This window comes from Lithobates pipiens, unplaced genomic scaffold, assembly GCF_037356315.1.
Source record: "Lithobates pipiens isolate NorthernLeopardFrog02 unplaced genomic scaffold, aLitPip1_a1.2 Scaffold_3, whole genome shotgun sequence".
NCBI classification, from domain to species: domain Eukaryota; kingdom Metazoa; phylum Chordata; class Amphibia; order Anura; family Ranidae; genus Lithobates; species Lithobates pipiens.
Genome location: NW_027507790.1, coordinates 235,222,459 through 235,235,667, shown reverse-complemented (window position 1 = coordinate 235,235,667; position 13,209 = coordinate 235,222,459). Strand labels below are relative to the sequence as shown.

The following is a 13,209-nucleotide window of genomic DNA, read 5'->3' as shown; positions in this document are numbered from 1 at the left end:
GTAAGCTGCCTCTAATGGTAGTTGGTAGAGCCAATCTGATAAAGATGGTTTGGATGCCACAATTGTATTTCTTACATAATTCTCCAGTATGGATGCCTCAGAAATTTTTCCGACAGGTAGACACTCTCTTTAGAGATCTTATCTAGGAGGTATAAACACCCCCTGATCAGATTGGGAGTCTTGCAGCTGCCCAAGGGCAGAGGGGGTCTAGTTGTCTCTAATGCTAGATTATACTATTTGGCACCACAACTCCAACATTTATATGGTTGGAATGTTATAGACTTCGAGGACCCAATACAACAAATTATTCTCTCTGAATTTTCAGTGGAGCCACCAGTGTAGTTAATGGTAGCCCATTATTTTTATAGTAAACGGTGCTTCCCTACGCTTCACTTAATTCATAAAGTTTGGACTACTGTCCAACAACTTACTTCTCATGAGGGATATACCCAATATATGCCCATATGGAATAATCTACGATTATCAGAGGTAGGGAAACTTAAAAACTGACTCATGGAAAAAGGCTGGCATCGTCCTCCTTCGTTAGTTTTTTGACAATGAAGCTCTACAACCATTTAATAAACTGGCAGAAAAATACCATTTAACTAATACATTATTTTTTCAGTACTTGCAGTTGCAGCATGCTCTGCAGAGTCAGGCAGCGACCTTCCCATTAAAGTGGATGTAAACCCTTACAGCTTTCTGCTAATCTAGTTATTACACAAATTCAGCCTGGTTTTATCACGTGTCAGAGGACTTGTGGTCTTCAGGCCTGCCCTGAAAGTCTGGGAGGCTGTGGACATGGCCTTCTGGCTTACTTCGCCCTCATGGGGTCTCCCTTCGGGGGAGCCCAACCTAGTACTTGGTAGGGTCTGTTTCGGCAGACTATCCAAAGAATAGCGTCCATCTGGTTTTGGCCAGATGGGCCAAATCTAAGTACCCCAGTCCCCGTCTGGAGCCTAATGCCCCAGGGGATCAGGGCAAGGGCCTTAGATCACGGAGGACTATGTGCACAACCGTAGCATGTTTTGTGTATCAGTCTTTATGTGTGTGCACTTTTTTTTGCCACCAGGTGGAGTTTTTGGAGTGTGTTCACACACCACAGGCTTTCGAAAAAAAAAAAAGGGTGTTTACTGCCACCACACCAAGGTGCACCTACCCACAAGCTGAAGTTAGAAGCTGATTGACTATCATGCACAGCTGCACCAGATTTTGCACTCTCCAGCTTTAGTAAAACAACCCCATTGTGTGACAATATCATGTCTTCTGTTGCAAAAGGTGCCCACTGGCTTGTCTTGAGGGAAATTATTGAACAGGTTATGATAGCTCATGTTAAATGATTTGGACGTATGAATGATGTTAACATCTACTTACCCTGCTGGCCACTACCAACTGTACCAGTCCACTTGCAGCCCGCAGTATGCCAACAGCTTCTTGATGAGAAAGCCCAACTAGTGACTGACCATTGATCATGAGAAGCTCATCACCAGCTTTTAGCCTACCATCCCTGAAAATAAAACAATAAGCAACTTAATAACAGTTAAAGTATTTCTAAACCAAAAAACATTTTTTCATTTCATTTCCCCTTGGTGATTCTGCCAGCAATATATTTACTGTCCTATGACAACGCTCAATCACGCTAGTGCATCAGGACAACAAAATTAGGACAGGACTACTTGGAACACTCCCTGTCCTCTTGTCTAACATAGGTAGCTTGATGCCTGCAAAGAGTAGCACAGCAGAGAGCACAGGAAGTTTTCAGCCGACAAGATTTCCGGCAGGATCAACAGGTATTTTTACACTTAAACAGATATAACCAAATACATTTAATGGTATATTTAACAGACCAAAATTGCAAATGAGAGAAGTACATGGTTAAAAATGTTTAATACAATTTAGCAAGGAGGTCATTTTTGCAATAGTACAATGGGTCTTCTGTTATATTTATATCTACAAAACATCCCCATACTTCTCAAAGTATAGTAACCAGGTTCAGATCTTATTCAAGTGCTGCTTTCTGGTCACTCTTGCATTATGTGCATGGCCCCATACCATTCAGCCTGGGTTCACATGGACTCGGTGCAGGACACTGCATGTAATTTGCACAAGAATCGCAGCACATGCCTGTGCGAATTACATGCAGTATCGCCAGGGTTCAACTTGAGTCATGGATTTGTCTGGCTCAAATAAGATTGCATTCGTACCAAACTCGTGCAGAACGCTTTTTTTGTAAACACCAGAATAGGATCACATGGGTGTTCACATCCACACGATCAGATTCTGAAAATTGTACTGTGTTTTGCAAACCAATTTCAGGGTGTTGTTTACATACACTCTGCAACTGGTTTGCATTAATGGGTTGAGATTTTGATGTGGAGCAGAATACGCAGAAAATTTACTGTGAATTCGCACTGCATCGATTGTGAACGGAGGCGCAATGATATTAAAAAAAAAGGACCTGAACTCTGGAAGCTTTGCCCAAAAAGAGAAGCAGAGGGCAAAGGATTGGTCATAAGTATTGCATGTACAAGTGCCTTGAAAAAGTATTCATACCCCTTGAAATTTTCCACATTTTGTCACGTTACAAAGACGTAATTGTATTATATTGGGATTTTATGTGATAGACCAACACAAAGTAAAGTGGCACATAATTGTGAAGTGGAAGAAAAATGATAAATGGTTTGCAAATTTTTTACAAATAAATGTGAAAAGTGTGGTGTGCATTTGTATTCAGCCCCCCGGAGTCAATACTTTGTAGAATCGCCTTTCACTGCAATTACAGCTGCAAGTCTTTTTGGGGATGTCTCTTCCAGCTTTGTACATCTAGAGAGTGACATTTTTGCCCATTCTTCTTTGTAAAATAGTTCAGGCTCTGTAAGATTGGATGGAGAGCATCTGAACAGCAATTTTCAAGTCTTGCCACAGATTCTCAATTGGATTTAGGTCTGGACTTTGACTGGGTCATTCTAACACACGAATATGCTTTGATCTAAACCATTCCAGTGTAGCTCTGGCTGTATATTTAGGGTCGGTGTCCTGCTGGAAGGTGAACCTCTGACACAGTATCAAGTCTTTTGCAGACTAACAGGTTTTCTTCTAAGACTGCCCTGTATTTCAAGACTTCTCCAGAGCCTCTCCCATCCTCTGGAACTCCCTGCCCCAGTCTGTCCCATCAGCCCCTACCCTGTCCACCTTTAGGAACTCATTTATTCAGGGAAGCCTATCCCACACCTACCCAACTGTCCCTGAGCCACCCCCATCAAATCATTCTCTGAAGCTATTACCTTTTGTACCACCACCCACTCCCTTTAGAATGTAAGCTCTACAAGCAGGGCCCTCCTGTACCTTTTGTATTGTACTGTAATTGTGTTGTCCCCCTATACATTGTAAAGCACTGCGTAAACTATTGGCGCTATATAAATCGTGAATAATAATAATATTTGGCTCTATCTATCTTCCTATCAACTCTGACCAGCTTCCCTGTCCCTACTTTAGAAAATCATCCCTACAACATGATGCTGCCACCACCATGTTTCACAGTGGGGATGGTGTGTTTAGGGTGATGTGCAATGTTAGTTTTCTCTCACACAAAGCGTTTTGCTTTTAGACCAAAAAAGTTCAATTTTGGTCTCATCTGACCAGAGCACCTTCTTCCACATGCTTTCTGTGTCCCCCACATGGCTTCTCCCAAACTGAAAACAGGACTTCTTATGGCTTTCTTTCAACAATGGCTTTCTTCTTACCACTCTTCTATAAAGGACATATTTGTGGAGAGCACGACTAATTGTTGTCCTGTGGACAGACTCTCCCACCTGAGCTGTGGATCTCTGCAACTCCTCCAGAGTTACCATGGACCTCTTTGCTGCTTCTCTGTTTAAACCCAGATTCACACGGACAGTGGGAATGAAATCGTTCCATTCCCACATGTCAGTCTCGACTTCAGGGGCGATTTCAGAGACATTTGTGAGGGTTTCTGCATAGATGTCTATTGAAATCGCACCCCGAAGTCGCCAAAAGTAGTACAGAAACTACTTTTGGGAATCGGTGTGGCACCGTAAATGCAGCATCACACCGCTTCAGACGGTGCAATTGATGGCAATAGCCACCGATTTGGCATGCAATTTGACATGTCAAACTGCTGCAATGTGAACCAGGGCTTGGGCTCAGTTCACATTGGTGCAATGCGAGAACCCTGCGAATCCACTGCGGGTTCACCCATCGCACCCAACTCGCGGGACTGCCATATGCGAACTGCTGGGAGTGTCAATAGAAAGTTAATGACACCCCCAAATCAGTTTGCATATTGCAGTGCAAACTGTCAATTCGCAAAGGAATCGGATCTCATGGGTGTAAACACCCATGCGATCCAATTCTGGTGCAGACCAAAAAAAGGGTCCAGTGTGAGTTTGGCCCGAATGCGATGCAAATTCAGCCACACAATCTGTATGACTGAGTTCGCATCACACAGACATTGCGTGTGATCGGCATTGGGAACCAAGCCTAATGGTCTCTTTGCCGGGCCTGTCAGTTTAGGCGGGTCTTGGTAGGTTAGCAGTTGTGTCATACTCTTTCCATTTTTGCATGATGGATTGAACAATGCTCCGAGAGATAATCAAAGCTTTTGATATTCTTTTATAACCTAACCCTGCTTTAACCACTTTCAGACCGGACCATTTTGCTGGCTTAAAACCCAGAGCACTTTTTGCGATTCGGCACCGTGACGATTTAAATGACAATTGCGCGGTCGTGCGACGTGGCTCCCAAACAAAATTTACGTCCTTTTTTTCCCATAAATAGAGCTTTCTTTTGGTGGTATTTGATCACCCCTGCGGTTTTTATTTTTTGCGCTATAAACAAAAAAAGAGCGACGATTTTGAAAAAAACTAATTTTTCACTTTTTGCTATAATAAATATCCCCCAAAAATATGAAAAAAACATTTTTTTTCCTCCGTTTAGGCCGATATGTATTCTTCTACATATTTTTGGTAAAAAATAAATAAAAAAATTGCAATAAGCATTTGATTGGTTTGCACAAAATTTATAGCGTTTACAAAATAGGGGATAGTTTGACGGCGTTTTTATTAATAATTTTTTTTTTTTACTAGTAATGGCAGCGATCAGCGATTTTTATTGCGACTCCGACGTTATTTTGGACACATCTGACATTTTTGGGACCATTGTCATTTATACAGAAATCAGTGCTATACAAATGCACCGATTCCTATGTAAATGGCACTGGCAGTGAAGGGGTTAACTAGGGGGGGGCAGTGTAGGGGTTAAGTGTGTCCTAGGGCCTTCACTAACTGTGGGGGGGGGGGGGGGCGTGACTGTATGTTCGTGAACACTGATCTCTGCTCCAATCACAGGGAGCAGAGATCAGTGTCACTTGTTGCTAATCAGAACGGGGAGATCCCGATTACTTCTGCATCTCCCCGTTCAGCCTCCCCGCAAGACGATCGCGGGTAACCCCGCAGCAATCAGGTCCGCGGGACCCGCGACTGGACTCACGGGGGTCCTGACCGGCGCGTGCGATGGGACAGCGGCAATTTCAAATGGACATACCTGTATGCCAATTTGCCTGCCCATGCCATTCTGTCGACGTACATCGTCGTGCGCCAGTCGGGAAGTGGTTAAACTTCTCCACAACTTTATCCCTGACCTTTCTGGTGTGTTCCTTGGCCTTCTTGATACAAATGCAAGCCACACTTTTCAGATATTTATTTGTCAAAAAAAAAATGATAATTTTCCTTGCACTTATGTGCCACTTTGTGTTGGTCTATCACATAAAATCCCCCCCAAAAAATTTACCTTTTTGATTGTAACATGACAAAACGTGGAAAATGTCAAGGGGTATGAATACTTTTTCAAAGCACTGTACCTGTAGGCTCTCTCCAGCTTATTTTTTTCCACATTATTGACTTTGTATGCCTTGTTCTACCACTTTTCCGAGTGTGGAGGCAGCCATCTTTGTAGAGGAGCAGGACTTTTTTTTTTCTCATGTCAGAACTGCCCTCTCAATAACTGGGAACTAACTGACAGGGGAATATTCAAGTAGCAGAAGACATGGAGGAAACAAGTTACAGAATGAAGAAGCAGCAGGGAGATTCTTTCAATACAGGTCCTCAGATACAGCTTCCTCTCCAGCAAAGGGAACAGTGATTAGCACAGCAGTGACACCATCAAATCTTAGGTGACTAGCAATCAGGGACAGCAGTGCCTAAGATGATGTCACACTGCAAATAAACAGCTATGTGGCTCAAGGGCACAGAAAGTGCACGGTTATTTGCATAAAAAAAAAAAAAAAAAAATCAAGAAAAAAAAAAGCTACATTTTTAGGACACTAATGTTGGAACAATTACTATTTCATGATGTGATGGCAGACAAAAATAAATTTTTCCATTCATCCTTATTTCGATTTGTATTATTTTTTATCTTTCCTACTTTATAGTAAGTCAGATAAAATTTCCCTTTTGGCAGCCCTCATTGCCCCATCGGAGTGATTCCATATTGGTTTGGGTGCTCGTCAGTGGTGTTATGTGGAGTCCTGTCTGGGTGAGTGGTTGTGTGACTGGCCCTGGCACACAGTGTTCGACATTTTTTGTTTTTGTTTTTCTCTTTAAGCATGAATTCTAAACATCATGACCTAAAGTGTATGTTCTCTCTATGTATTTAGTGATGCGTGTCGTGTTGCCTTCGTATATCCCCTGAGAAAGCCCATGGTGGCAAAACATGTCAGAATAAATGTACCACCACCCGCACGACAAGATATCTTTTTTTCCATACCTGGCACTTCTCCATACTAGTTGTACCAATGTATACCTTATCTGACACTAAATATCTGTGTTTTTATATGTCTTAAATAAAAAGGGATAATTTTTTTTATGTATGGTTTTTCATTGTATTCAGCACCTAAAAAATCCCGCTAAAAACTCTCTCTTGTCTATATTGTAAATTCAGGGATGTTGGTGCACTTTTTGAACCTGTCACCACTCGAAATCACCACCCATGCATACTATTTCATGATGTTTTACATAAGATAGCAACTCTTCATTTTTTTAATTCAGTTCCACCTCATAGCAGTGATTTAGCAGGATTTTGTTTACCACATTGGCATTCATGGACTAGTACCCAAGGCAGCAGCGTAGTGGGGTATGTGTCCGCCTCCGATGCTGCAGTGTTTGGACCTAGCAGCTTGTCCTAAGGCATAAGCACTGTCTCATGATGGTGTGGTGCAATGAGTAACATTAAAGCGGGAGTCCGCCGGGACTCCGCGTTTTTTTTTTTTTTTTTTAAAAGCCAGCAGCTACTAATACTGCAGCTGCTGACTTTTAAAATAGTGACACTTACCTGTCCAGCGCGCCCACGATGTCGGCACCCGAAGCCGATCTCTCGATCGTCTCTCGGGTGCTGCCGCCGCCATCTTGGGTATGGGAATCAGGAAGTGGAGCCTTTCGGCTTCATTTCCCGGTTCCCTACTGTGCATGAGCGAGTCGCGCTGCGCAATAAGGATGGACCCGCTGCCTCTGGGATCTGTGTTTCCCAGCAGGCAGCGGGGGGACTTTCGGAAAGGGGCGTAACCTACGCCCCTTTCCGCAGAGAGCTATCCCGGAAGTGGGTGCAGATACCTGTACTGTACAGGTAGGTACCTGCACCCCCCTCCCCCCTGAAAGGTGCCAATTGTGGCGCCGGAGGGGGGGGAGGGTTCCGATGAGCGGAAGGTCCACTTTAGGGTGGACCTCCGCTTTAAAGACTGAGGTTGCTCCGGCAATGGCAGGTGGATATTTAATCTGCTAATGCTTCCAATGACTGGTCTATGGGAAATTTAAAAGGTCCCATCTAAAAGTGCAAGGATAACTCTCCCCATTCAGGGTAAAATGAGAGACTTCTTTGATAGTCCCCCTTCCTTTCCACTCATACTTATTGCCATGCTCACCCGGTCCCCCATAAAAGTCCTTGGAAATATCCAGTACCTCTTAGTATGGGGGAGCATTTGTCCTTTTCCACATCTTCCTGTGATGCCAAGATCAGTAGCCAATTACTTGTCCCCAGAACTGTCACATGGGGGCAGATACAGTATATTACAGTGCCTTGAAAAAGTATTCATACCCCTTGAAATTTTCCACATTTTGTCATGTTGCAACCAAAAACGTGGATGTATTTTATTGGGATTTTATGTGATAGACCAACACAAAGTGGCATATAATTGTGAAGTGGAAGGAAAATGATAAATGGTTTTCAATTTTTTTTTACAAATAAATATCTGAAAAGTGTGGCACGCATTTGCATTCAGTCCCCTTTACTCTGATACCCCTAACTAAAATCTAGTGGAACCAATTACCTTCAGAAGTCGCCTAAATGGTAAATAGAGTTTGTGTGTGTGTAATTTAATCTCGGTATAAATACAGCTGTTCTGTGTAGCCCTCAGAGGACCTTCGTGAACAAACAGCATTATGAAGGCTAAGGAACACACCAGACAGGTCAGGGATAAAGTTGGAGACGTTTAAAGCAGGTTTAGCTTATAATAAAAAATGTCCCAAGCTTTGAACATCTTATGGAGCATTGTTCCATAAGATGTTCAAAGCTTGGGACATTTTTTTACCTGATCTCTGCAGCTCCTCCAGAGTTACCATGGGCATCTTGGCTGCTTCTCTGATTAATACTCTCCTTGCCTGGCCTGTCAGTTTAGGTGGACAGCCATGTCTTGTTTTGCATCCATCATCCAAAAATGGAAAGAGTATGGTACAACTGCAAACCTAACAAGACATGGCCGTCCACCTAAACTGACAGGCCAGGCAAGGAGAGCATTAATCAGAGAAGCAGCCAAGAGGCCCATGGTAACTCTGGAGGAGCTGCAGAGATCAGCTCAGGGGGGAGAATCTGTCCACAGGACAACTATTAGTCGAGTACTCCACAAATTGGAAGAGTGGCAAGAAGAAAGCCATAAGAAGTCCTGTTTGCAGTTTGCTAGAAGCCATGTGGGGGACACAGCAAACATGTGGAAGAAGGTGCTCGTCAGATAACAAAATTGAACTTTATGACCTAAAAGAAAAACATTATGTGTGGTGGAAAACGAACACTACACATTACACCCTGAACACACTGTCCCCACTGTGAAACATGGTGGTGGCATCATCAAGTTGTGGGGATAATTTTTCGTCGGCAGGGACAGGGAAGCTGGTCAGAATTGATGGGAAGATGAATGGAGCCAAATACAGGGCAATCTTAGAAGAAAACCTGTTAGAGTCTTCAAAAGACCAGCAGGACAACGACCATAAACATACAGCCAGAGCTACAATGGAATTATTTAGATCAAAGCATATCCATGCGTTAGAATGGCCCAGTCAAAGTCCAGACCTTAATCCAACTGGGAATCTGTGGCAAGACTTGAAAATTGCTGTTCACAGACATTCTCCATCCAATCTGACAGAGCTTGAGCTATTTTGCAAAGAAGAATGGGAAAAAATGTCACTCTCTAGATGTACAAAGCTGGTAGAGACATCCCCAAAAAGACTTGCAGCTGTAATTGCAGTGAAAGGTGATTCTACAAAGTATTGACTCTGGGGGGCCGAATACAAATGCACCCCACACTTTTCACATATTTGTAAAAAAAATTGAAAACCATTTATCCTTCCGCTTCACAATTATGTGCCACTTTGTGTTGGTCTATCACATAAAAGATCTCTGGGCCCCCAGACTTTTAACTCAGGGCTGCAGCAGGCAAACAGGGGTACACAGGGAAGTATCAACAATAGGAATTCACTCAACGGGGGTCATACCTAAATACCGATGCGGTTCCTTGCAGGGATCTTGTGCGTCCCCATTCACAGTTTCAGATGCGATTTCAGCCTGAATTCTTGGCTGAATTTGGACCAAAAGACGCAGAGGGCTCCTGTGCAAATTTGCACCGGATCCACAGCAGATATGTGAACCGGCTCCATAGAGAGCCAGTGAAAATCTCTTACTATTGCGAATTGGATGTGGGGAGTCAGCATCCAATTCGCAATGGTGAGAACCCAGCCTGAAGGGTAATGTCACTTTCATGGAAAAAATATAGCAAATAAAAAAACATAAAATAGCATTTTGCAATTGCTATACAAGCCATGCTGTGATGTTTTATAATAAAAAGTGACCTCCCCTTTTCAATCTGTAAATGTAAATGCAATATGGCTACCTGAAGGTGTTCTGTACATCACTGTACAGAAAAGCCCCAGAAATGTAATTTCCTGCTTATGTCATTGGCTCACAGACTTTCCCAGAAGTCTGCACTAAGATACAAGCCAGATTTTAGGCATCCCCTGCAACAGACATTTTTGGTGTGACACTCCAAGGGTTATATACTTCTATAGGAATGCCGACACTGACACTTTTCTCATCAATGTACCTGGTGATTCTAGTAAACCAGACCCTCCCAATTCAGAATCAGTCTGCAAAGGACATGGTGAAACAACAGTTAATTCTTCAGAGCAGAAAAGGGTAGGAGTCCGCTACAAAAAGTTTGTTAAAATCCATGCAATGTACATTGATCACCAAGAGAAGGTTGGCATTCTCTCAACAGAAGTTACTGTTTAGATAGAGTGGAATATTTAAATACCTGTCTGCTGAGCCTCCTTCTTCCACGTGGGCAACAACAATCCCATGAGGAGACCTTTTCGAACCTCGGCCTCCAGTAATCTGAATCCCGAGCCCATCTGCTCCCTTTAGCATATGCATCTTCCAGATACAGCATCCTTCACACTGAAAAAAAACATCGTTATTTTTTAATTAATTAGTGCTTTTATTATGTTCTTCATTGCTGAGAGGAATATGGAGGCTGTGAGCTGCCTGGATCTGTGTGGCCTCGATATTTCCTTGTACTAGACTAGGAATGAGTATTTGGCAAGCAAAGTCCTTTTTATTGGCATCTATTGAATTCAGTAACATGATGTAATAAGAAATCCCCTCTAAAAGGAAAACATTGGGACAATATATATAAATATATATATATATATATATATATATATATACACACACATACATACATATATATTATATATATATATTTTTTTTAATTTCTGTCTGTACCTTCCTGCCTCAGTGACACCTACACCCCTTGTTTCTTGAACGGGTGTCCACAAATGTTTCAAGTGGACTACGGGAAGAATTAAAGCCCCCAACAGTTATTTTTCCTCTGTGTCCCATTGAGATTTCCCTTCATTTCCTGTCCTAGAGACATAGAAGGAAATAAGTGTAAATCCATTCAAAATCAATTTGACCTGAATAGATGTCCCCATCAGAATCTTCACCGCCTATTCCAGTTAATGGACCTTGGGACAAATAAAGATCCTCCAATGGAGATGCCCGTTTCAGTTTGTGACGAGGAATCTCACCAATGGGGACACGGATTCTAACCTTTCCAGACGGTATCCAAAAACGTAAAGATATTGACTAGAGACACTTTAAAAACTATTGAACTTTAATTATATCACAACAAATGTTTTTTTTTCTGATTAAGCGTAGGAGTCATGCCTTTCATAAAATGTTTTGGGTCACAAACACATTTTTACCAGCAATTGTCAGCAGCAAGAGATGCTCTTTTAAAAAAAATAAAAATAAGCCAATAAACAGACAGCATGAAGAACACAATGGGGTTGATTTACAAATGGCAAATACACTGTGCACTTTTCAAGTGCAGTTGTGCCAAAGTTAAGTAAATGAGGTAAAGCTTTACCACGCAAAAGAATACCCAATCACATGCAAGGAAAATTAAAACCGCATTTTTGCTTGCACATGGATTGGATGATGGAAGTCAGCAGCTGCTCATTTAATAAGCTCTGGAGCAACTGCACTTGCAGAGTTCACAGTCTATTTGCCTTTAGTAAATCAACCCCAATGTGCCACAGTAGGGTCCTCTGCCCCCTTCACATCACCACCCCCCCAGTAGTGTCCTCTGCCCTCCTTCACATGACTCCCCTTCTGTAGTGTCCTGTGCCCCTCAGCCTCACCACCCAATAGTAGTGTGCTTTGCCCCCCCCCCCACAGTAGTGTCCCGTGACCCCCCAAAAGCAGTGTCTTCTTCCCCACTTCACATCAACCCCCCACTCCTCTTCCCCTCTGCACCCCCCCCCCCCGCGAGCATATCTAGTGACATCATCACAAATTCTTTGCTTCTATGCAAAATGTAGGCATAATGTGGCTGATGGGAGGAGTCAGTGGGCTGGCTCTTGAAAGGAGTTATGCAAATATCAAAATACCTTCATGGGTTGGTGTCCGTCTGCAAGAGTGGGCATTCCCAGGTAGGCTGCATTTGCATGCACACAGCCCTAGGTAACACCCTCATGTGATGCAGATCCTCCAGAATAGAAAGAACTGAAAACCAGAGAATGCATGGGGTGCATGGGGTGCATGGGGTGCATGGGGTGGTATCAGGAACAGTCAAGCTTGGGAGGAAAGGGCTAGATCAGGGGTCTCCAAACTTTCAAAACAAAGTTTACTGACCTTTATACTTCAGGGGGGGGGGCCAGACTATGGCCAGTGGGAGAACAATGCCATAGATTGGTGTTAGTGGCAGTAAAAAAATTACATCATTGATGTCAGTGGGAGGAATAGTGTGCCATCAATGGTGTTGGTGGTGAGAATAGTACCCCATTGTTGGTGTCAGTGGTGGAATAGTGCCTCATTAGTAGAAGGAATAGTGCCCCAAGGGCCAGATAAAGGCAAGCAAATTGCCATATCTGGCCTGCAGGCCTCAGTTTAGAGACTCAACCCCCCCCCCCCCCCTTTTTTTTTTTTTTATGCGTGGTGGTGCAAAAACCTAAAATGGAAAGACCATTAAGTGAACAAAAAACGTGCAATTGAAACACACTAAAAAGCACACTGTGCTTTTGTCCACATCCTGAACAGATAGGACCTCTCCCTGATCCCCGAGGGGGGGGGGGGGGGAGGTTCCTGACAGGAACAAAGGGTACGACACGGTCCACCTAGCCAGAAGGCCTGGCAGACGACTCTCCTCACGATCAGCCGAAGCCGACCATCAAGTACCAAGTCAAGGGGCTCGTCAGAAGTGAGACCCCCAGGGTCAGAGGAGGAAGGAACCTGAGGGCCACGCATTCTCAACCTAGATGTGAAAGCAAGCCCAAGGACTCACATCCTTCTATCCTGGAGAAAAGAAAAAAAAACACACACACAAAAGTGAAAGTGACAAAACAGTGGAGGATAAATAGTGGCCGTGCA

The 13,209-nt window shown here is 43.3% G+C and overlaps 1 protein-coding gene across 2 annotated transcripts in view; it reads right to left on the bottom strand.

Annotated features, from left to right (window-relative positions):
• The window catches only part of PDZD2 (PDZ domain containing 2), a 430,456-nt gene that overhangs the window by 164,598 nt on the left and 252,649 nt on the right, over positions 1-13,209 (bottom strand). For both annotated transcript variants that reach the window (XM_077462905.1, XM_077462906.1), the window contains 2 exons: positions 10,592-10,734; positions 1,375-1,507 (listed from right to left, as the gene is read on the bottom strand). In XM_077462905.1, the coding sequence (XP_077319031.1) occupies positions 1,375-1,507; positions 10,592-10,734 (276 nt within the window). The remainder of the gene's footprint in view (positions 1-1,374; positions 1,508-10,591; positions 10,735-13,209) is intronic.